This window comes from Gouania willdenowi, chromosome 24 (genome assembly GCF_900634775.1).
Source record: "Gouania willdenowi chromosome 24, fGouWil2.1, whole genome shotgun sequence".
Taxonomy (NCBI): Eukaryota; Metazoa; Chordata; class Actinopteri; order Blenniiformes; family Gobiesocidae; genus Gouania; species Gouania willdenowi.
This window is the reverse complement of record NC_041066.1, coordinates 11,305,056-11,328,736: the sequence shown is the minus strand read 5'-3', so window position 1 is coordinate 11,328,736 and position 23,681 is coordinate 11,305,056. Positions and strand designations below refer to the sequence as shown.

Below are 23,681 nucleotides of genomic sequence, written 5' to 3'. Positions count from 1 at the left end.
GACAAAACAGTCATATATACATATATATATATATATATATATATATATATATATATATATATATATATTTTAACAAATACACACTTCAAAATATGTTTATATGCTCACACACAAACCTTAATTTATTTTAAGTAATAATATTTTATTGTTGGTTTGAATTATCTGCCTTGATAAAGATTTGTTCCGACAGTATAGACGGTAGATGCACATGATTTTTTTCACTTTTTATATTGTCTCATTTTGAGTGCAAAAACACCCTGAACACACGAGTGAGCACATGAAAAGTTTTATTTAGGTCATTAAACAGACTTGGAATTCCCCTGATTCTGACGCTTCACAAACTACACAAAGTACAAACTTTACACTCTCAGAAATCTGTTTTCTGTGCAATGCACGGCACCAGTTTTAGCAGAAAGTCGTTAAATACCGAACATTGTTTTTTTAATAATTATTCTTTAAAGAAGAAAAATTGATCAGTTCCCCCTTTTTTTTTAATATTGTCACCATACGTCAACAAATTTCACGACTCAACAATATTCGATTAACTACCAGCTTTGGAGATGCAAGGGAAAAAAAGAAGAAAACAAACAAAGCACAACATAAAAATCATCAATATCTACAACATTCAAAAACAGAATTGCGAACAAGTTTACTGAAAATTAAAAATAATTCACAATTTTTCCAAGTTCATTCTTGCATCGTTGAATGTGGAAGTGATTGTGAATTTACATTATTTGCATTATTTTATATGTGCATAGTAATCATCCTTGTTACTGTAATATTACGTATTACTCACTTTTGTAAAACAATTGAATTCGTAAGTAGATACCCACAATTCCACACGATATGATAAATAGGGAGCATTTAAAGACTAGTAAATTACACATAAGGCTTTGTAATATAATTTAAACATGTGCAGCATTGCTGTTGATTTTGAAATTTTTATTTTATGATCAGTTACAACTCTAAGGAATTTGGTTTCACGTTTAATACCGTTACAATTTTTTTTTAATGTAATATCCCCATTTTATTTATTTATTTTTTTACATTTTTACCAGAACAAAACACATTTCATCATCTGCAAAAATGACATTAAAGAAATCCACAAAACTGCATAGTACTACGCAGGTTACATTTATAAACTCTGACACAGTTTTATTTATTTTTACACATTGCTATCTATTTTCCAACCATGAGTAGGTGACACCTCGTATCCCATACGTCATTTCTTTGTGATCTATAGTATCAATAAACAATTGAAATTTCATTTTTTTTTTTTTTTTCATTTGCAATTATAATTTCCTCCACCATTTCCATCACTGCATAAGTAAGTTTTTATTTTATCAAATAAACAGGTTCAAGTGTTTTACAAATAACTTTTCCAAGATTTTAGAAAATGTAGTAAAATCTAAAAAAAAAAAATTGAAGATTTGTTTCTCATCTCTGTGTCAATTCTTTGCGCAGCTTGGTCAGATAAAGGTGATCCTTCCCATGGGTCACCTCCATTATAGCCATAGCCTGTGTGCACACAAACATGTTACAGTTTTTATGCAGCAAAGTGAGTGTAGGCACCTTTAACGTAACAGTACTACTGAAAACAATGATATTCTTCATTTCAATCAAAAGTCTGATAAAGGAAGAGCAATTTCAACATTTTTGTAACATACACATGTACTGTATATTACTGCTCACTTGTCACAGAAAATGAATACATTTAGCTTTTTTTTTTTACTATATAATCACACAGTTTTGATGCTTTGATGGACCAAATTTGGTTTAGGTAAAGCTCTATAATGCAATAATGCATGCACATAATTCAAGCAGTCCAACTCTATGAATGCAGCCAGGGTTGGGGTCAATTACATTTTTCAAATTACAATTATGTCTTCAATTATCCATGTTGAATTACAACTCCATTACGATTACAGTGACTGGCATTTTTTCCAATAAAATAAAAAATTCCCCCTGAGAGTAAATCACAATTACATTCTCAATAATTTAGGTTTAATTACAATAAATAATAATAAATCATGTTGCCACCTGCTACTAATGTTTTTTGTCACTTTACTCATCACTGGCTGTGAGTGGCTTGATCACCATTCCATCAATTTAACTGGACCAATAAGGGGGATGAATTTTAGTTTTTATGAAAGTGCGGGTGTCTGTACTGCACTGACTGTAGCTATAACCCTGTGTGAGATGAATGTAACTCATGTTACCTTCTTAAAGATGCTGAGAGCTGCTGTTTTCCTGTCCAAGGTCATGTAGAGTCTGCCTAACTTCAGATACAATGACGAAACATTCAAGGAGTACGGGGGATACAGCTGACTGTGGATGGATCATATTTAAACAGTTAGAATGTCATTTTACAAGAAAAATGGTTCTTTGTATTTATCTGGCTTTACCTGTACAGTTTGATGATCTTTTCTCCATATCTGACAGCTCCGTAGGGATCCGTCAAGCAGAGACAAACTCCCATGGCCTGATACATCATGTGAAGCATGTACACGTTGGTGTCGGCAAACACTCCTCCCATGTGCTCCAGACTGTGTTCACACATCTCCAACAACTCGGCAGGAGGTGAAACAAAGTCAAGGATGATTCAACAAGCAACAGGATGAAAAGCAAATCATTGCTATCATTGGTGGAGGATATTCTTGACACTCTTGAAGGCTCTGAACTCTCGGATGGTTTTCTTGGCGTAGCGCAGCATGTTGTTGATGATGTCCGGCTCGATGGGGTCACTACGCTTCTGTACTTTCAGCTTTGCTTTGTCCTGTGAGACAGAAATGGCAAGTCAAGCAAAAGATAACGTGCACGGATATTCTTTTATTTTACCATTGTGACCTGACGTGCAGAGAAGCAAAAAACGATCTAATTGGGATTTTATATAACTAATGCAGAGGTGTCAAACTCAAATATAGACCAGTTTTTAACTCTAGTAAACTGCAGATTTTAGGCGGGAAAAAAATCATTTTTAACATTATGCCCTAGCTTGTGCATTTCCACATATAGAAGCTACTGTATACCCATAAGGCACCTACAATATCCAAGCAATAAATGACAGATTGCAGTTGATTTAGTGACCAATTTGATTTGATTTTTTGTGTAATGTATGGCCTTTTTGTGAAAAATTGCAGGATTTTAGAAAATTGTTTAATTGTTTTGGTAAATATGACTGCAGTCATGTGACATACACATGATAAAATTGCGAGATTTTGCACGATTTTGGAGTTTTATTGAATTTGTGAATTTAAAAGGAACTGAGATACAGTATCTATTTGTTTATTTTACACAATGTAACACAATTATAGTTTTATCTGTCATTTTTTTTTACTTTCTCTAGTGGGCCAAAGTCAATGCTTAAAGGGCCTGATTTGGCCCTGGGACCTTAAGTTTGTCACATGTGAACTAATGGAATATTATAGGATCACACAGCTGCATTTTTTTTTAATGTGACAGCTGTTGCTCATAAACTTTGAGTAAAACTGCTGTTAAAGCTTTAAGCCTGCAGCTACAGTAAAAAAAAAAAATGTTGCTACAATCTTCCTCTTTCTTATAATTATACTTTTAGTCGGAATACTTAGCGTTCATCCCATACTTAGGACTTTTATCCTTGGACCTCTACGAGCAGCTTTAGCTCAGTGTGATCAGAGCCTGCTTCGACCTTCCTTTGCCCTTCACAGTGTCTGTAGCCTTTACTCTAACTAAATATTTGTTAAATGCTCAATGAATTAATATAATGCTGTTAATTCTCTATGAATACTACCTACAAATATCTCCGCTTTGGGTAATGTGTACTAACTCATGTTCATTAACAATAAACACATACAGCTGAAGAAGTTGGCATTTGTTCATTTATTTTACACAATGATTATTGTTTTTTTCTGTCATTTTTTTCACTTTCTCTAGCAGGCCAAAGTGGATGCTTAAAGGGCCTGATTTGGCCCTGGGACCTTGAGTTTGCCACATGTGAACTAATAGAATATTATAAGATCACACAGCTGCATTTTTTTTAATTTGTTTTTACCATTGACTTGTATTTACACTCCTGGCAGTCACAGCAAAAGTAATATGACTCTCTTAGTCTGATATTGCGGTCATCTGTTGGGTAGAGGAGGTCTATGTAGGTGATCAGCAACTGGGCAAGAAGGAAACATGTCATCACTAAAAAATTACGTTCAAGCAAACATTTGACTTAGAATAGTTGAACAAAGGCACAGTCATTCAAATAATGTTCCTAAACCCTCCAACTACCCTTGGGGTCAATATGACCCCATTCAAAAAAAAAAAATCATCATTTTTAGCTGTGTAAAACGTGTCTGCAGGTGTGGAGTTGATATGGAACAGCTCTTTCACAGTGAAAGAGACGTAGAGGAGGATGTGTCTGAGAGAGAGGACTTTATAGTGAATAACCCCAAATATGTTACATAAAAATAAGTACATGAATATGTTTATGGCAGGAAAATTTGAGAAGATTTGGGCAAAAAATATTCAAGATAAATGAATTCTAATTTTAATATTTTCGCCTGATGATGGCGCTAGAAAACAAGTCAAGGTTTCACTATCAAGGGGTTATTTATGTATTGGATTTTCTGAAAATCATTTTCTGGAGGCAAATATCCCAGGGGTCATATTGACCCCGAGGGTAAAATGTCTTAGTAATATGTGAGGATAATAGGAGGGTAAAGCCAATGGAGTTGCCAATATAAATTTGATCCAATTCGAATTTAAAAGGAGTGACAAACAGAAGTTGCAACAAGCCTATTAACTCATATAATGTGTTTGAACACAAAGAATAAAATAAGTTTTTTAAAAAAACAAACTGATGAGTCATGCATTGAGTATACACGCCACCCACATCAACAAAGAGCATCACAGACATGTTCAAAAGAAAAGAACAGGAAAATAAAAGACACAGCGCCCTATAATGGCAGTTTCCTCACTTCTTCTCCAGGTTTCATGTCCTGCACTGCTCGAACCTCAGCTGTCGATCCTTTATATGTGACTATGACGCTGGGAAGACAGCTGTGGTTTATCAGGGCCATGCTGGGAGAGGAGGGGTCAGATTTGAAAAGAAAAACAAGCATCAAGGTTAAAAATATCTCTCAAAGTTCACTTTGACAATGAGTCTCTCACGTAAGTGTGATCCGGTTTGTGTAAAACATTTTTGAAAAAAACCTCCACAAACAGCTGAGAAGGCAAGCTAACCAAGGGGTGCCAATTTTAGTTCAAGAGCCAAATATGAAGTGCTTTTATTTTAAGTGTGCTGCAGATTTTAGGCTAGAAAACGAACAATTTCAACAAACAATTTTCCCAAGTTTGCACTACGACGTATAAACAATACATAAATTATGTAAGGCGTCGACAATATTCAAACAATAAGTGACCGATATCAGTCCCTGCATGTTTTTCTCTTTTAAATCTTACGGATTTTGCGACAAATTTGTATTTAATTTTGGGAAATTATGATAAATAATTTCAAAAAAATGGAGTCCTTTGAACAATTTTATGATTTAAAATGACTGCAGTCAAATGAAAAAAAAAAAAACATGGAATAGCTGCGAGCCTCAAAAAAAATGTTGTGGAGTTTCATTAAATTAGTGTATTTCGAAGGGCTGAGATACTGTATCTATAACTGAATTATTTGGTAATTGACACAATAATTCATGTTTATTCTATCTTTTTCTTACCTCCTCCTGCAAGCCGATTTGGATAGCTAAAGGGCCAGATTTGGCCCCCGGGCCTTGAGTTTGACACATGTGCTTTAACCCTTTAAAACCTTTGCCTCAGCTGTAGTGGGCAAACTGGTTTTACTGGTTGTCATGTAACGCTCTCTCTTCCAGCATCAGTAACAGAAAAGCAAAGTCGTGCGTCACACTCGTTTTAGTCCATTTAAACTCTATTACGCCATAATTAAATTATAAATACAAACAAAAAATAGCCTTAGATGATCAACGTAAGAGAAAGCAGATTATTCCGTTTCTATGTGTTGCTGAAATATTCTAAATTGTGTTCGTGCATGTGGTTTGCTTCTTACTCTGGGTAGACTGCAGTGCCCATGTGGGAAAGTTCATCATCCTCTATTGTGAATCCATTACAGGAGACCTGTTGGAAGATGCAGAATGAGCAGCTTTTACTTACTTAGTTATTGTCATTGTGTGTGTGTGTGTGCGTGTGTGTGTACCTGGGAGAAGATTGTGAGTAAATCTTTATGCTCAGGCATCTCCAAGTGTTTGCCGTAAAATCGATACAGTGCGGCAATGTCTACCTCAGTCATTTCTCTTTTCTCATTATCTTCATCCTCCACATCTGTGTACGGTAAATTAAAGGACATAGGATTCTTGTCAGATATCTGAAGAAGTGTTGTTGTTGTGTTTTTACATGTTTTTGCTAATCCTACTAAGTAAACCCGGATCAGTAGAGAAAAAGTAAACGTGTTTACGTGATTGCATGTCTTGAACAGGTAAGATCACCTCAGAGGCAGATCTCTCCTTCTGCATCTTCTGTGGAGAAAGTGGATGACTAGATTTAACAAAAAACAATTCAGAAAAGCTTTATTGTGGGAATAATACAATATTCAAAATGTTTCACTGCTTAGTGGAACATTACTGCTTAGAGTGATTGATTAGGCATGCTAGAGTGTGTCAGCTGTTGCTCATGTACTTTGAGAAAAACTGCTGTTAAAGCTTTAATCCTGCTGCTACAGTAACATTTTTTTTTCCGATTAAAATGTTGCTACAATCTTCCTCTTTTAGTGGGAATACTTAACTTTTAATGTAATTTAAGGTTTCATGCAAATTGGGCTGCTTTTACACGCTTTAAAGTGCTTGATTAGGTCTGCTTGAGTGAGACAACTGCTGCTTGTGAACTTTCAGAAAAATTGGCTGCTGTATTGCTTCCACAATCTTTTGAGCAAGCATTAGCAGATCCTGGTTCAATTCTCGCCCCCGACAAAGTATTTGATTTTTTACTCAAAATGAATGTATCTAAAATCGTCAGTGAAGTGAATGAAAGGCTATAGTAAGCCATGAAAAGGGCGAAGGGCTGTAATAAGGCAAAAATAAGGGCAAAATCATTTCAAATGGCAAAAAATGGAGGTAACAAATATTGAGGCTTTTGGTGCTGTTTACCTTTGTTTTCTTAGCCCTGTTTAAATATGTGCATTATATTTGCAGTAGTTTTTAGGGTCTAAAAATGGTCTTAACTCAATTTTTTTTTTTAATTAATTTTTGAAAAATATGCCTTGCTAAAGCCTTATCTCTAAATTTTGGGAAATTATTGTTTTTTGTCATTTTTACTTACTTACTGCTTTCTTAGCCCTGTTTACGTATGTGCATTATATTTGCAGTGGTCTTTAGGTCTAATGATGGTCCTTACTCAATTTTTTTTTTTTTTTTTAAATTGAAAAAAAAAAATGCCTTGTTATAACCTTACTTTTTATTTTGGGTGATTTTTGTTTTTTGTCATTTTTTGTGCCTTACTTCTTTCTTAGCCCTGTTTAAGTATGTGCATTATATTTGCAGTGGTCTTTAGGGTCTAATGATGGTCTTAACTCATTTTTTTTTTTAAATTTTTGAAAAAAAAGCCTTACTTTTGATTTTGGGTAATTTTTTGCTTTTTTGTTTTTTCATTTTTTGTGCCTTACTGCTTTCTTAGCCTAGTTTAAGTATGTGCATTATATTTGCAGTGGTCTTTAGGGTCTAATGATGGTCCTAACTTAATTTTTTTTTTATTTTTTTTTTTTAATTTTGAAAAAAAAGCCTTGCTATAACCTTCCATTTGATTTTGGATGATTTTTGTTTTTTGTCATTTTTTGTGCCTCACTGCTTTCTTCGCCCTGTTTAAGTATGTGCATTATATTTGCAGTAGTTTTTAGGGTCTAATGATGGTCCTAACTCAAAATTTTTTTTTTTTTGGGAATTTTTGAAAAAAAAAGCTTGCTATAGGCTTACTTTTTATTTTGGGTGATTTTTGTTTTTTGTCATTTTTTGTGCCTTACTGCTTTCTTAGCCCTGTTTAAGTATATGCATTATGTTTGCAGTAGATTTTAGGATCTAATGATGGTCCTAACTAAAATATATATATATTTTTTTCAATTTAAAAAAAAAAAAGCCTTGCTATTGCCTTACTTCTGATTTTTGATTTATGTCTTTTTTTGTGCCTTACTGAATTCTTAGCCCTGTTTAAGTATGTGCATTATATTTGCAGTAGTTTTTAGGGTCTAATAATGGTCTAAACTCAATTTAAATTTTTTGAATTTTTTGAAAAGTATGCCTTGCCTATCTAGAGGAAGTAAAAGTCGTAACAAGGTTTCCGTAGGTGAACCTGCGGAAGGATCATTACCGTTATTTTGGGAAATAATTGTTTTTTGTCCTTTTTGTGCCTTAATGCTTTCTTAGCCCTGTTTAAGTATGTGCATTATATTTGCAGTGGTCTTTAGAATCTAATGATGGTCTTACCTCAATTTTTTTTTTTTTTTGAAATTTTCAAAAAAAAATGCCTTGCTATAGCCTTGCTTTTTATTTTGGGTGATTTTAGTTTTTTGTAGATTTTTGTGCCCTACTGTTTTCTTAGCCCTGTTTAAGTATGTGCATTATGTTAGCAGTAGATTTTAGGGTCTAATGATGGTCTTAAGTCAAATTTTTTTTTTGAAATTTTTGAAAAAAAAAGCCTTGCTATAGCCTTACTTTTGGAAAAATTTTGTTTTTTGTCCTTTTTTGTGTATTGCTGCTTTCTTAGCCTAGTTTAAGTATGTGCATTTTATTTGCAGTGTTCTTTAGGGTCAAATGATGGTCTTAACTCAATTTTTTTTTTTTTTTTTTTGAAATTTTCAAAAAAAAAGCCTTGCTATAGCCTTACTTTTTATTTTGGGTGATTTTTGTTTCTTGTCATTTTTTGTGACTCACTGCTTTCTTTGCCCTGTTTAAGTATGTGCATTATGTTTGCAGTAGATTTTAGGATCTAATGATGGTCCTAAATAAAAATTTTTTTTTTTTTTTTCAATTGAAAAAAAAAAAAAAAGCCTTGCTATTGCCTTACTTCTGATTTTTGATTTATCTCTTTTTTTGTGCCTTACTGCTTTCTTAGCCCTGTTTAAGTATGTGCATTATATTTGCAGTGGTCTTTAGGGTCTAATGATGGTCTTAACTCAATTTTTTTTTTTTTTTTTGAAATTTTTGAAAAAAAAAAGCCTTGCTTTTGATTTTGGGTAATTTTTTGCTTTTTTGTTTTTTCATTTTTTGTGCCTTACTGCTTTCTTAGCCCTGTTTAAGTATATGCATATTATATTTGCAATTGATTTTAGGGTCTAATGCTGGTCCTAACTAAAAAAAAATGTTTTTGCAATTTTTGAAAAAAAAAGCCTTGCTATAGCCTTACTTTTGGAAAAATTTTGTTTTTTGTCCTTTTTTGTGTATTTCTGCTTTCTTAGCCTAGTTTAAGTATATGCATTTTATTTGCAGTGTTCTTTAGGGTCTAATGATGGTCCTAACTCAATTTTTTTTTTTTTTTGGAATTTTTGGAAAAAAAAGCCATGCTATAGCCTTACTTTTTATTTCCGGTGATTTTAGTTTTTTGTCATTTTTTGTGCCTCACTGCTTTCTGAGCCTAGTTTAAGTATGTGCATTATGTTTGCAGTGTTCTTTAGGGTCTAATGATGGTCTTAACTCAATTTTTTTTTTTTTTTTTTTTTTTTTTTGAAATTTTTGAAAAAAAAAAGCCTTGCTATAGCCTTACTTTTGGGAAATTTTTGTTTTTTGTCCTTTTTTGTGCCTTACTGCTTTCTTAGCCCTGTTTAAGTATGTGCATTATATTTGCAGTGGTCTTTAGGGTCTAATGATGGTCCTAACTCAATTTTTTTTTTTTTTTTTTTTTAAATTGAAAAAAAAATGCCTTGCTATAGCCTTACTTTTGACTTTGGGTGATTTCTGTTTCTTGTCATTTTTTGTGCCTTACTGCTTTCTTAGCCCTGTTTAAGTATGTGCATGATATCTGCAGTAGATTTTAGGGTCTAATAATGGTCTAAACTCAATTTAAATTTTTTGAATTTTTTGAAAAGTATGCTTTGCTAAAGCCTTACCTCTAAATTTTGGGGAATTTTAGTTTTTTGTCTTTTTTTGTGCTTTACTGCTTTCTTAGCCCTGTTTAAGTATGTGCCTTATTTTTGCAGTAGATTTTAGGGTCTAATGATGGTCTTCACTGAATTTTTTTTTTTTTTTTTGAAATTTTCAAAAAAAAAGCCTTGCTATAGCCTTACTTTTTATTTTGGGTGATTTTTGTTTCTTGTCATTTTTTGTGACTCACTGCTTTCTTTGCCCTGTTTAAGTATGTGCATTATGTTTGCAGTAGATTTTAGGGTCTAATGATGGTCTTAAGTCAAATTTTTTTTTTGAAATTTTTGAAAAAAAAAAGCCTTGCTATAGCCTTACTTTTGGAAAAATTTTGTTTTTTGTCCTTTTTTGTGTATTTCTGCTTTCTTAGCCTAGTTTAAGTATGTGCATTTTATTTGCAGTGTTCTTTAGGGTCTAATGATGGTCCTAACTCAATTTTTTTTTTTTTTTGGAATTTTTGGAAAAAAAAGCCATGCTATAGCCTTACTTTTTATTTCCGGTGATTTTAGTTTTTTGTCATTTTTTGTGCCTCACTGCTTTCTGAGCCTAGTTTAAGTATGTGCATTATGTTTGCAGTGTTCTTTAGGGTCTAATGATGGTCTTAACTCAATTTTTTTTTTTTTTTTTTTTTTTTTTTTTAAATTTTTGAAAAAAAAAGCCTTGCTATAGCCTTACTTTTGGGAAATTTTTGTTTTTTGTCCTTTTTTGTGCCTTACTGCTTTCTTAGCCCTGTTTAAGTATGTGCATTATATTTGCAGTGGTCTTTAGGGTCTAATGATGGTCCTAACTCAATTTTTTTTTTTTTTTTTTTTTTAAATTGAAAAAAAAATGCCTTGCTATAGCCTTACTTTTGACTTTGGGTGATTTCTGTTTCTTGTCATTTTTTGTGCCTTACTGCTTTCTTAGCCCTGTTTAAGTATGTGCATGATATCTGCAGTAGATTTTAGGGTCTAATAATGGTCTAAACTCAATTTAAATTTTTTGAATTTTTTGAAAAGTATGCTTTGCTAAAGCCTTACCTCTAAATTTTGGGGAATTTTAGTTTTTTGTCTTTTTTTGTGCTTTACTGCTTTCTTAGCCCTGTTTAAGTATGTGCCTTATTTTTGCAGTAGATTTTAGGGTCTAATGATGGTCTTCACTGAATTTTTTTTTTTTTTTGGAAATTTTCAAAAAAAAAGCCTTGCTATAGCCTTACTTTTTATTTTGGGTGATTTTTGTTTCTTGTCATTTTTTGTGACTCACTGCTTTCTTTGCCCTGTTTAAGTATGTGCATTATGTTTGCAGTAGATTTTAGGATCTAATGATGGTCCTAAATAAAATTTTTTTTTTTTTTTTTCAATTGAAAAAAAAAAAAAAGCCTTGCTATTGCCTTACTTCTGATTTTTGATTTATCTCTTTTTTTGTGCCTTACTGCTTTCTTAGCCCTGTTTAAGTATGTGCATTATATTTGCAGTGGTCTTTAGGGTCTAATGATGGTCTTAACTCAATTTTTTTTTTTTTTTTGAAATTTTTGAAAAAAAAAAGCCTTGCTTTTGATTTTGGGTAATTTTTTGCTTTTTTGTTTTTTCATTTTTTGTGCCTTACTGCTTTCTTAGCCCTGTTTAAGTATATGCATATTATATTTGCAATTGATTTTAGGGTCTAATGCTGGTCCTAACTAAAAAAAAATGTTTTTGCAATTTTTGAAAAAAAAAGCCTTGCTATAGCCTTACTTTTGGAAAAATTTTGTTTTTTGTCCTTTTTGTGCCTTACTGCTTTCTTTGCCTAGTTTAAGTATGTGCATTATATTTGCAGTGGTCTTTAGGGTCTAATAATGGTCTAAACTCAATTTAAATTTTTTGAATTTTTTGAAAAGTATGCTTTGCTAAAGCCTTACCTCTAAATTTTGGGGAATTTTAGTTTTTTGTCTTTTTTTGTGCTTTACTGCTTTCTTAGCCCCGTTTAAGTATGTGCCTTATTTTTGCAGTAGATTTTAGGGTCTAATGATGGTCTTCACTGAATTCTTTTTTTTTTTTTGAAATTTTCAAAAAAAAAGCCTTGCTATAGCCTTACTTTTTATTTTGGGTGATTTTTGTTTCTTGTCATTTTTTGTGACTCACTGCTTTCTTCGCCCTGTTTAAGTATGTGCATTATGTTTGCAGTAGATTTTAGGATCTAATGATGGTCCTAAATAAAATTATAATTTTTTTTTTTTCAATTTAAAAAAAAAAAAAAAGCCTTGCTATTGCCTTACTTCTGATTTTTGATTTATGTCTTTTTTTGTGCCTTACTGCTTTCTTAGCCCTGTTTAAGTATGTGCATTATATTTGCAGTAGTCTTTAGGGTCTAATGATGGTCTTAACTCAATTTTTTTTTTTTTTTGAAATTTTTGAAAAAAAAGCCTTGCTTTTGATTTTGGGTAATTTTTTGCTTTTTTGTTTTTTCATTTTTTGTGCCTTACTGCTTTCTTAGCCCTGTTTAAGTATATGCATATTATATTTGCAATAGATTTTAGGGTCTAATGCTGGTCCTAACTAAAAAAAAATGTTTTTGCAATTTTTGAAAAAAAAAGCCTTGCTATAGCCTTACTGTTGGAAAAATTTTGTTTTTTGTCCTTTTTGTGCCTTACTGCTTTCTTAGCCTAGTTTAAGTATGTGCATTATATTTGCAGTGGTCTTTAGGGTCTAATGATGGTCCTAACTTAATTTTTTTTATATATATATATATATTGAAAAAAAAGCCTTGCTATAACCTTCCTTTTGATTTTGGATGATTTTTGTTTTTTGTCATTTTTTGTGCCTCACTGCTTTCTTCGCCCTGTTTAAGTATGTGCATTATATTTGCAGTAGTTTTTAGGGTCTAATGATGGTACTAACTCAATTTTTTTTTTTTTTTGGGAATTTTTGAAAAAAAAAGGCTTGCTATAGCCTTACTTTTTATTTTGGGTGATTTTTGTTTATTGTCATTTTTTGTGCCTTACTGCTTTCTTAGCCCTGTTTAAGTATATGCATTATGTTTGCAGTAGATTTTAGGATCTAATGATGGTCCTAACTAAAATTTTTTTTTTTTTTTCAATTTAAAAAAAAAAAAAAGCCTTGCTATAGCCTTACTTCTGATTTTTGATTTATGTCTTTTTTTGTGCCTTACTGCATTCTTAGCCCTGTTTAAGTATGTGCATTATATTTGCAGTAGTTTTTAGGGTTTAATAATGGTCTAAACTCAATTTAAATTTTTTGAATTTTTTGAAAAGTATTCCTTGCTAAAGCCTTACCTCTAAATTTTGGGAAATTATTGTTTTTTGTTATTTTTTGTGCCTTACTGCTTTCTTAGCCCTGTTTAAGTATATGCATTATATTTGCAATAGATTTTAGGGTCTAATGATGGTCCTAACTAAAAAAAATATATATAGAGAGGCATAAAAACTGGAGAAAATTTGCTACACACAAATAGGACTTTTAACATAGATTTTTTATGGGCTCCTTAGCTCAATGTAATTAGCTCTTGCTTCTATGTTCTTTTAAGCAATCATCTGTGGGTCCAGGTTCAATTCTTGCCCTCCACAATTTATATAAATTTCACTCGAGGTAAAAAGTCTGTTAATTTCTCAATGAGTGAGTGTGATCTTGTTTATTCAAACATCTATGCTTTTGGTGCTGTGCATCATTTTTATGCTATAGTAACGCATATAAACTGTTGCTGTTAAAGCAAATCACAAATAGGAAGTTTAATCTAGAGTTTTAACGGACAGCTTTAGCTCAGTGTAACAAGAGCTTACCTCTAACTTAATATGAGTGTGTGTCAGTGGTTCCAGGTTCAATTCTTGCCCTCCACATTGTGAATTATACTTTAAATCATGGTCTGTTAAATCCTCAGTGACTACTTAATAAGTGAGAGTAAAACTGTTCATTCTCTGTAAAAACTGCCAACAACAATCTAAGCTGCTTTGCTTTCTTCGCCCTGTTTAAGTATGTGCATTATATTTGCAGTAGTTTTTAGGGTCTAATGATGATCCTAATTTAATTTTTTTTTTTTTGGAATTTTCAAAAAAAAATGCCTTGCTATAGCCTTACTTTTTATTTTGGGTGATTTTTGTTTGTTGTCATTTTTTGTGACTCACTGCTTTCTTAGCCCTGTTTAAGTATGTGCATTATGTTTGCAGCAGATTTTAGGGTCTAATGATGGTCCTAAATAATTTTTTTTTTTAATTAAAAAAAAAAAAAAAAAAGCCTTGCTGTAACCTTACTTTTGATTTTGGGTGATTTTAGTTTATTGTCATTTTTTGTGCATAACTGCTTATTTAGCCTTGTTTAAGTATATGCATTATTTTTGCAGTGGTCTTTAGGGTCTCATGATGGTCCTAACTTAATTTTTTTTTTTTTTTGAAAATTTTGAAAAAAAAAAGCCATGCTATAAGCTAACTTCTGATTTTGGATGATTTTTGTTTTTTGTCATTTTTTGTGCCTCACTGCTTTCTTAGCCCTGTTTACGCATGTGCATTATATTTGCAGTAGTTTTTAGGGTCTAATGATCATCCTAACTCAATTTTTTTTTTTTTTGTTGAAATTTTCAAAAAAAATGCCTTGCTATAGCCTTGCTTTTTATTTTGGGTGATTTTAGTTTTTTGTCATTTTTTGTGCCTTACTGCTTTCTTAGCCCTGTTTAAGTATATGCATTATATTTGCAATAGATTTTAGGGTCTAATTATGGTCCTAACTAAAAAAAAATATTTTGAAATTTTTGAAAAAAAAAGCCTTGCTATAGCCTTACTTTTGGAAAAATTTTGTTTTTTGTCCTTTTTGTGCCTTACTGCTTTCTTAGCCTCGTTTAAGTATGTGCATTATATTTACAGTGGTCTTTAGGGTCTAATGATGGTCTTAACTTAATTTTTTTTTTTTTTTTTTTGAAAATTTTGAAAAAAAAAAAAGCCTTGCTATAACCTTCCTTTTGATTTTGGATGATTTTTGTTTTTTTTTCATTTTTTGTGCTTTACTGATTTTTAGCCCTGTTTAAGTATGTGTATTATATTTGCAGTAGTTTTCAGGGTCTAATGATGGTTTAAACTCAATTTTTATTTTTTATTTTTGAAAAATAAGCCTTGCTATAACCTTACTTTTGATTTTGGGTGATTTTATATTCTCAAAAAGCAAAAAATGGAAGTAAGGCAATAGAGAGACATAAAAACTGGAGAAAATTTGCTACACACAAGTAGGACTTTTAACATAGACTTTCTATGGGCTCCTTAGCTCAATGTAATTAGCTCTTGCTTCTATGTTCTTTTGAGCAATCATCTGTGGGTCCAGGTTCAATTCTTGCCCTCCACAATTTATATAAATTTCACTCGAGGTAAAAAGTCTGTTAATTTCTCAATGAGTGAGTGTGATCTTGTTTATTCAAACATCTATGCTTTTGGTGCTGTGCATCATTTTTATGCTATAGTAACGCATAAAAACTGTTGCTGTTAAAGCAAATCACAAATAGGAAGTTTAATCTATAGTTTTAACGGGCAGCTTTAGCTCAGTGTAACAAGAGCTTACCTCTAACTTAATATGAGTGTGTGTCAGTGGTTCCAGGTTCAATTCTTGCCTTCCACATTGTATTTAAATTTTACTTTAAATCATGGTCTGTTAAATCCTCAGTGACTACTCAATAAGTGAGAGTAAAACTGTTCATTCTCTGTAAAAACTGCCAACAACAATCTAAGCTGCTTTGCTTTCTTCGCCCTGTTTAAGTATGTGCATTATGTTTGCAGTAGTTTTTAGGGTCTAATGATGGCCCTAACTAATTTTTTTTTTTAATTTAAAAAAAAAAAAAAAAAAACCTTGCTGTAACCTTACTTTTGATTTTGGGTGATTTTAGTTTATTGTAATTTTTTGTGCATAACTGCTTATTTAGCCCTGTTTAAGTATATGCATTATTTTTGCAGTGGTCTTTAGGGTCTCATGATGGTCCTAACTTAATTTTTTTTTTTTTTTGAAAATTTTGGAAAAAAAATGCCATGCTATAGCCTTACTTTTTATTTTGGGTGATTTTTGTTTTTTGTCATTTTTTCTGCCTTACTGCTTTCTTAGCCTAGTTTAAGTATGTGCATTATATTTGCAGTAGTTTTTAGGGTCTAATGATGGTCCTAACTCAATTTTTTTTTTTAATTTTTGAAAAAAAGCCTTGCTATAGCCTAACTTTTGATTTTGGATGATTTTAGTTTTTTGTCAATTTTTGTGCCTTACTGCTTTCTTCGCCCTGTTTAAGTATGTGCATTATATTTGCAGTAGTTTTTAGGGTCTAATGATGGTCCTCACTCAATTTTTTTTTTTTTTTGAAATTTTCAAAAAAAATGCCTTGCTATAGCCTTGCTTTTTATTTTGGGTGATTTTAGTTTTTCGTAATTTTTTGTGCCCTACTGCTTTCTTAGCCCTGTTTAAGTATATGCATTATTTTTGCAGTGGTCTTTAGGGTCTAATGATGGTCTTAAGTCAAAATTTTTTTTTTAAATTTTTGAAAAAAAAAAGCCTTGCTATAGCCTTACTGTTGGAAATTTTTTGTTTTTTGTCCTTTTTTGTGTATTGCTGCTTTCTTAGCCTAGTTTAAGTATGTGCATTATATTTGCAGTAGTTTTTAGGGTCTAATGATGGTCCTAACTCAATTTTATTTTTTTTTTTGGAATTTTTGAAAATAAAGCCATGCTATAGCCTTACTTTTTATTTTGGGTGATTTTTGTTTTTTGTAATTTTTTGTGCTTTATTGCTTTTTTAGCCCCGTTTAAGTATGTGCATTATATTTGCAGTGGTCTTTAGAGTCTAATGATGGTCTTAACTCAATTTTTTTTTTTTTTTTTTAATTTTCAAAAAAAATGCCTTGCTATAGCCTTGCTTTTTATTTTGGGTGATTTTAGTTTTTTGTCATTTTTTGTACATTACTGCTTTCTTAGCCCTGTTTAAGTATGTGCATTATATTTGCAGTAGATTTTAGGGTCTGATGATGTTTTTACCTCAATTTTTATTCTTTGAAATTTAAAAAAAAAAAAATGCCTTGCTAAAACCTTACTTATGATTTTTGATTTATGTCTTTTTTTGTGCCTTACTGCATTCTTAGCCCTGTTTAAGTATGTGCATTATATTTGCAGTAGTTTTTAGGGTTTAATAATGGTCTAAACTCAATTTAAATTTTTTGAATTTTTTGAAAAGTATGCCTTGCGAAAGCCTTACCTCTAAATTTTGGGAAATAATTGTTTTTTGTCATTTTTTGTTGCCTTACTGCTTTCTTAGCCCTGTTTAAGTATGTGCATTATATTTGCAGTGGTCTTTAGAGTCTAATGATGGTCTTAACTCAATTTTTTTTTTTTTTTTTTTTTTTTTTTTTTTTTTTTGAAAAAAAAAGCCTTGCTATAGCCTTACTTTTTAATTTGGGTAATTTTTTGTTTTTTTGTTTTTTCATTTTTTGTGCCTTACTGCTTTCTTAGCCCTGTTTAAGTATATGCATTATGTTTGCAATAGATTTTAGGGTCTAATGATGGTCCTAACTAATTTTTTTTTTTTTCGAATTTTCAAAAAAAAATGCCTTGCTATAGCCTTACTTTTTATTTTGGGTGATTTTTGTTTGTTGTCATTTTTTGTGACTCACTGCTTTCTTCGCCTTGTTTAAGTATGTGCATTATATTTGCAGTAGTTTTTAGGGTCTAATGATGGCCCTAACTAATTTTTTTTTTTAATTTAAAAAAAAAAAAAAACCTTGCTGTAACCTTACTTTTGATTTTGGGTGATTTTAGTTTATTGTCATTTTTTGTGCATAACTGCTTATTTAGCCCTGTTTAAGTATATGCATTATTTTTGCAGTGGTCTTTAGGGTCTAATGATGGTCTTAACTCAAATTTTGTTTTTTTGAAAATTTTGGAAAAAAAGCCTCGCTATAGCCTTACTTTTGGGAAATTTTTGTTTTTTGTCCTTTTTTGTGCCTTACTGCTTTCTTAGCCCTGTTTAAGTATGTGCATTATATTTGCAGTGGTCTTTAGAGTCTAATGATGGTCTTACCTCAATTTTTTTTTTTTTTTTAAATTTTTGAAAAAAAAGCCTTGCTATAGCCTAACTTTTGATTTTGGATGATTTTAGTTTTTTGTCAATTTTTGTTCCTTACTGCTTTCTTCGCCCTGTTTAAGTATGTGCATTATATTTGCAGTAGTTTTTAGGGTCTAATGATTGTCCTAACTCAATTTTTTTTTTTTTTTTTTTGAAATTTTCAAAAAAAATGCCTTGCTATGGCCTTGCTTTTTATTTTGGGTGATTTTAGTTTTTTGTAATTTTTTGTGCCCTACTGCTTTCTTAGCCCTGTTTAAGTATGTGCACTATATTTGCAGTGTTCTTTAGGGTCTAATGATGGTCCTAACTCAATTTTTTTTTTTTTTTTTGGAATTTTTGAAAAAAAAAGCCATGCTATAGCTTTACTTTTTATTTTCGGTGATTTTAGTTTTTTGTCATTTTTTGTGCCTCACTGCTTTCTGAGCCTAGTTTAAGTATGTGCATTATGTTTGCAGTGTTCTTTAGGGTCTAATGATGGTCTTAACTCAATTTATTTTTTTTTTTTTTTGAAATTTTTGAAAAAAAAAGGCTTGCTATAGCCTAACTTTTGGGAATTTTTTGTTTTTTGTCCTTTTTTGTGCCTTACTGCTTTCTTAGCCCTGTTTAAGTATGTGCATTATATTTGCAGTGGTCTTTAGGGTCTAATGATGGTCCTAACTCAATTTTTTTTTTTTTTTTTTTTAAATTGAAAAAAAAAAAGCCTTGCTATAACCTTACTTTTGACTTTGGGTGATTTCTGTTTCTTGTCATTTTTTGTGCCTTACTGCTTTCTTAGCCCTGTTTAAGTATGTGCATGATATCTGCAGTAGATTTTAGGGTCTAATAATGGTCTAAACTCAATTTAAATATTTTGAATTTTTTGAAAAGTATGCTTTGCTAAAGCCTTACCTCTAAATTTTGGGAAATTTTAGTTTTTTGTCTTTTTTTGTGCTTTACTGCTTTCTTAGCCCTGTTTAAGTATGTGCCTTATTTTTGCAGTAGATTTTAGGGTCTAATGATGGTCCTCACTGAATTTTTTTTTTTTTTTTTTGAAATTTTCAAAAAAAAAAGCCTTGCTATAGCCTTACTTTTTATTTTGGGTGATTTTTGTTTCTTGTCATTTTTTGTGACTCACTGCTTTCTTAGCCCTGTTTAAGTATGTGCATTATATTTGCAGTAGATTTTAGGGTCTAATGATGGTCCTAACTAATTTTTTTTTTTTTTTTTAATTTAAAAAAAAAAAAAAAAAAGCCTTGCTGTAACCTTATCTTTGATTTTGGGTGATTTTAGTTTATTGTCATTTTTTGTGCATTACTGCTTATTTATCCCTGTTTAAGTATATGCATTATTTTTGAAAATTTTGGAAAAAAAAGCCTCGCTATAGCCTTACTTTTGGGAAATTTTTGTTTTTTGTCCTTTTTTGTGCCTTAATGATTTCTTAGCCCTGTTTAAGTATGTGCATTGTATTTGCAGTAGTTTTAGGGTCTAATGATGGTCCTAACTCAATTTCTTTTTTTTTTTTAATTTTTGAAAAAAAAAGCCTTGCTATAGCCTTACTTTTTAATTTGGGTGATTTTTGTTTCTTGTCATTTTTTGTGACTCATTGCTTTTTTCGCCCTGTTTAAGTATGTGCATTATGTTTGCAGTAGATTTTAGGGTCTAATGATGGTCTTAACTCAAATTTTGTTTTTTTGAAATTTTTGGAAAAAAAAGCCTTGCTATAGCCTTACTTTTGGGAATTTTTTGTTTTTTGTCCTTTTTTTGTGCCTTACTGCTTTCTTAGCCTAGTTTAAGTACGTGCATTATATTTGCAGTGGTATTTAGGGTCTAATGATGGTCCTAACTTAATTTTTTTTTTTTTTGAAAATTTTGAAAAAAAAAGTCTTGCTATGGCCTTACTTTTGACTTTGGGTGATTTTTGTTTCTTGTCATTTTTTGTGACTCACTGCTTTCTTAGCCCTGTTTTAGTATATGCATTATTTTTGCAGTGGTCTTTAGGGTCTAATGATGGTCTTAACTTAAATTTTGTTTTTTTGAAATTTAAAAAAAAAAAAAAGCCTTGCTATAGCCTTACTTTTGGGAAAAAAACTTTTTTGTCCTTTTTTGTCCCTTACTGCTTTCTTAGCCCTATTTAAGTATATGCATTATATTTGCAGTGGTATTTAGGGTCTAATGATGGTCCTAACTCAATTTCTTTTTTTTTTAAATTTTTGAAAAAAAAGCCTTGCTATAGCCTTACTTTTGATTTTAGTTTTTTGTCATTTTTTGTGCCTTACTGCTTTCTTAGCCCTGTTTAAGTATATGCATTATTTTTACAGTGGTCTTTAGGGTCTAATGATTCCTGTTCAACCTTCTTGTTGAGTATCCGAGCCACGAGGCGGGTCAGGTCTGATGGGCACCAGTGATCTCCGAAAGCATTCATAGCCGAGCACTCCAGCTTGTGATTGGACCAGTCCCCTTTCTAGGAGCACACGTGATCACAAACACAAAACATTATTCCCAAAAACACATGAAAGACTAACCTTATGGTTTAAAAATAACACAAGATAATAAGATAAGATAACCTCACGCTGGTTACACAAATGTACTTTTGCCCAGTTGAAAAAAAAATAAAGTGGTTGAAAACAGGGTTAGCTATTCAGTAGGGGTGGGATCTTAGACAGAATTCATGATACGATACAGTAGACGATACTGAGCTCACGATAACGATACATTACTATATTTTTGGAAAGGCAAAACAGACCAAAGCAATGGCTTTTTATGCAGAGGCACCAAAGTGTGTTAATACTTCTTCTGTTAATAAACGAGACGCACGTTTTGTGATCAAAGTGAGAAGTTGTCGTCGTCACTGCTAATTACAGCTGCTAATTACACCCCAAACTTAGTTTACTGGACTGGACCGTGGACTGGACCGTGGACACTTTAATTCAACGTTAACACTGGATCTATTCACATACTTAGCCTGGGTATGAGCTTTTCCACTCATTATAAAATATTGAAATAACAATAACATAAATAAGACTTTTTTTTTTCCTATTTAAAGTGGAAAAAGTGCCACTCTGTAAATGCTTCACCCACCCATGATATTACGATACCACTCATACCGTCAACAATATATCGTGCATCTTTTTCCCTTTTTGTGTGTGTGTGTGTGTGTGTGTTATGAAAGTTGTACATGCACAGATGAGACAGCTACAAATGTAAATGCTTTAGCTTCTACTCCAACCAAAATACTGCTTTCTTGTTGCATTACATCAATTACAATGTATTGTAGTCTCACCGTGACAGCCGACACTTTACCAAGTGCAAAGTTCTTCCTACCTGGCATTTTGCATTGCAATAGAAGGCTTTCTTGCACTTCCCACATCTTGCTAAGTTCTCTTTCCTGCAAAGCACAGAAACATCACCTTTTTTACACAGACTAAACTATAACATTGTTTATCAAAGAAAATTGGATATGAACCTGAAGCAGAAGCATCTTGTATTTGATGATTGGTGTTGCTGTGTCATGTGTGCACACTTTACCATCCTTTGCCCTCAAGTAGAAAAAACAGCAGTCGCTGCTACTGTGTTGTAACTGATAGCAAAGAAGGGCTTTAAAACATTCTATGGTATTAATAGAGCTGACCTTATGTTGGAGCAGCTGTTTTTTTAACACAGAAACAGGAAAGCAGTCCAAAAGCTGATCCTCTAGCATTGGGGCCTCATCGTGTAACTTGGCATTGGCAGTGGTTGAATGTTGGGACGGGAAAAAATAGGAACAACATGGGACTCTCGGGAAAATTGTAAACATGTTGAGGTGACATTTTAACTAGATTCACCTAGAAATGAGTTTTTCTTCCTCCTTTGTTAACTGTTCTCTTTAAAATATCTAAGTTCAAACTGAGGGGCACACTTTGCATCTTGAACTTGACTATCACATGCATGGAACTGCCTTCCCAACGCAAAAACAACATCATCACCCTGTAAAACATTGGGTATAATAATAATAATAATAATAATATCAAAGATAAGTCACTGGAGGAGATCATTTGACAGCCATCATAAAGGGAAATATGAGCCAAAGACAGAAATAGAAATAAAGTGGCAAACGTCCGGCGACCCCAGAGATATTTTTTTTCTAGAATTACTTTTTGATCATGTTTATTAAAGTGTGTTACAAATACAGAGTAGCCAGGATTAGTGCACAAAGTTTTTATACTGCATTTTATTTGAACTAGATTTCCAGTATATTTGAGAAAGTTTAAGTATAGGGGTACAGTTATTTGATATTTATTGTGTGTGTGTGTGTGTGTGTGTGTGTGTGTGTGTGTGTGTGTGTGTGTGTGTGTGTGTGTGTGTGTGTGTGTGTGTGTGTGTGTGTGTGTGTGTGTGTGTGTGATGTGTATTTAAAAAATAATAGTTCAAAAATGTATTTTTTTTTACAATTCCTAGACATTTCAGATGACCCCACATGGGGTCTCAATCCCAAGGTTGAAAAACACTGCTGTAGCCTGTGGCATCTTAAATAATAATTGCCTTTAGAAAAGAGTAGGGGGAAGAAATATATGTCAAACATACTAAATGAATGTAAACAATGGTCACAATCAGAATCAGAAGTACTTTATTTATCCCAGGGGGAAATGACTTTGATAATCACAAAGGCAAAAGCCTTTGAAGATACATTCCCAGCTATAAATAACATATCTAAAAATAAATAACCTACCTGGTGAAGCAGAACTCACAGTAAAAGCCTCTCTCTCTCACTGACAGCACATAAGAAAAGGCAGGACAGGAAAACAGGAGTTCTCCCACTTTAAAGGGTCTTGTGACTCGGAGACCTCGTCCTTTCTCCAAACTGTCAAACCTCTCAATCCCTGCGATGCTGTCCGTCATTTCTCTGTTTAATTCTTCTGCCACTGGTTCCCTTCACTGGGAGTACAGAGGGAGTAATGGGAGAAGTGGGATGTGCCACACACAGAGTCTGCTTGAGGTGTCACCCTCCCCAACAGTCCTTATAATAATACAGACCCAAGTCCATGTTAAACTCATTTTAATTAAGTATACTACAACAGAAAATATAGAATGTTTACCAATTTTATTTTATTATTTTTTTGACACCAGCTTAATAATAACAGTTATTATGCACATAAACAACCAAAGATAGAATAAAAAATGAATAAAATAAGTTGATTACTAAAATGATTTGCAGTTGTTTTTTTTTAAATAAATAAATGAATAAATAAAATAAAATAATTCTATATTTTGATGTATGTTCCGGTAGTTTTACTTAGAAAGTTGTTACTTCCGCTTTTGTACTCACATCTTCTTCACTTGACTGCTTTTGATTGGAGTGATGGGAAGAACACGTGCATGTTAGTTTGCTGCCCCTCGCTGTTTTATTTGTTATTTTTTATCTTTTAAATGCTGTTATCCCTTGTTATTGTAGTAAGTTGAATTGGCCTCGACTTATTCTGACATCCAGAGCTGTGCTTCATCAATCAATGACTCTATCTATCAGATAATCAATATATAATACAGAGCAGCACTAAAACCTGCTCTA

At 32.0% G+C, this 23,681-nt stretch overlaps 1 protein-coding gene across 1 annotated transcript; it reads right to left on the bottom strand.

Moving 5' to 3' along the window:
- Positions 1-1,225: 1,225 nt before the first annotated feature.
- LOC114457689 (N-lysine methyltransferase SMYD2-B-like) lies at positions 1,226-23,087 on the bottom strand. Its single transcript, XM_028439708.1, has 12 exons — positions 22,845-23,087; positions 21,461-21,524; positions 20,490-20,600; positions 6,446-6,506; positions 6,188-6,312; positions 6,041-6,108; positions 4,947-5,049; positions 4,031-4,141; positions 2,656-2,776; positions 2,406-2,580; positions 2,220-2,328; positions 1,226-1,518 (listed from the first exon to the last, which is right to left on the bottom strand). Exons 1-12 carry the CDS (start codon positions 23,012-23,014, stop codon positions 1,438-1,440), a joined length of 1,299 nt encoding a protein of 432 aa, XP_028295509.1. The 5' UTR covers positions 23,015-23,087; the 3' UTR covers positions 1,226-1,437.
- Positions 23,088-23,681: the final 594 nt, after the last annotated feature.

Bases quoted from the DNA above. Each gene is read 5' to 3' on its own strand.
- LOC114457689 (XM_028439708.1), bottom strand. From the start codon at position 23,014: ATGACGGACAGCATCGCAGGGATTGAGAGGTTTGACAGTTTGGAGAAA. The intron at 6,507-20,489 runs GTTGAACAGGAA...CTTTCTCCACAG, and splicing joins CTCGGATACTCAACAAGAAG to AAGATGCAGAAGGAGAGATC. The intron at 2,329-2,405 runs GTAAAGCCAGAT...ATCCATCCACAG, and splicing joins AAGATCATCAAACTGTACAG to TCAGCTGTATCCCCCGTACT.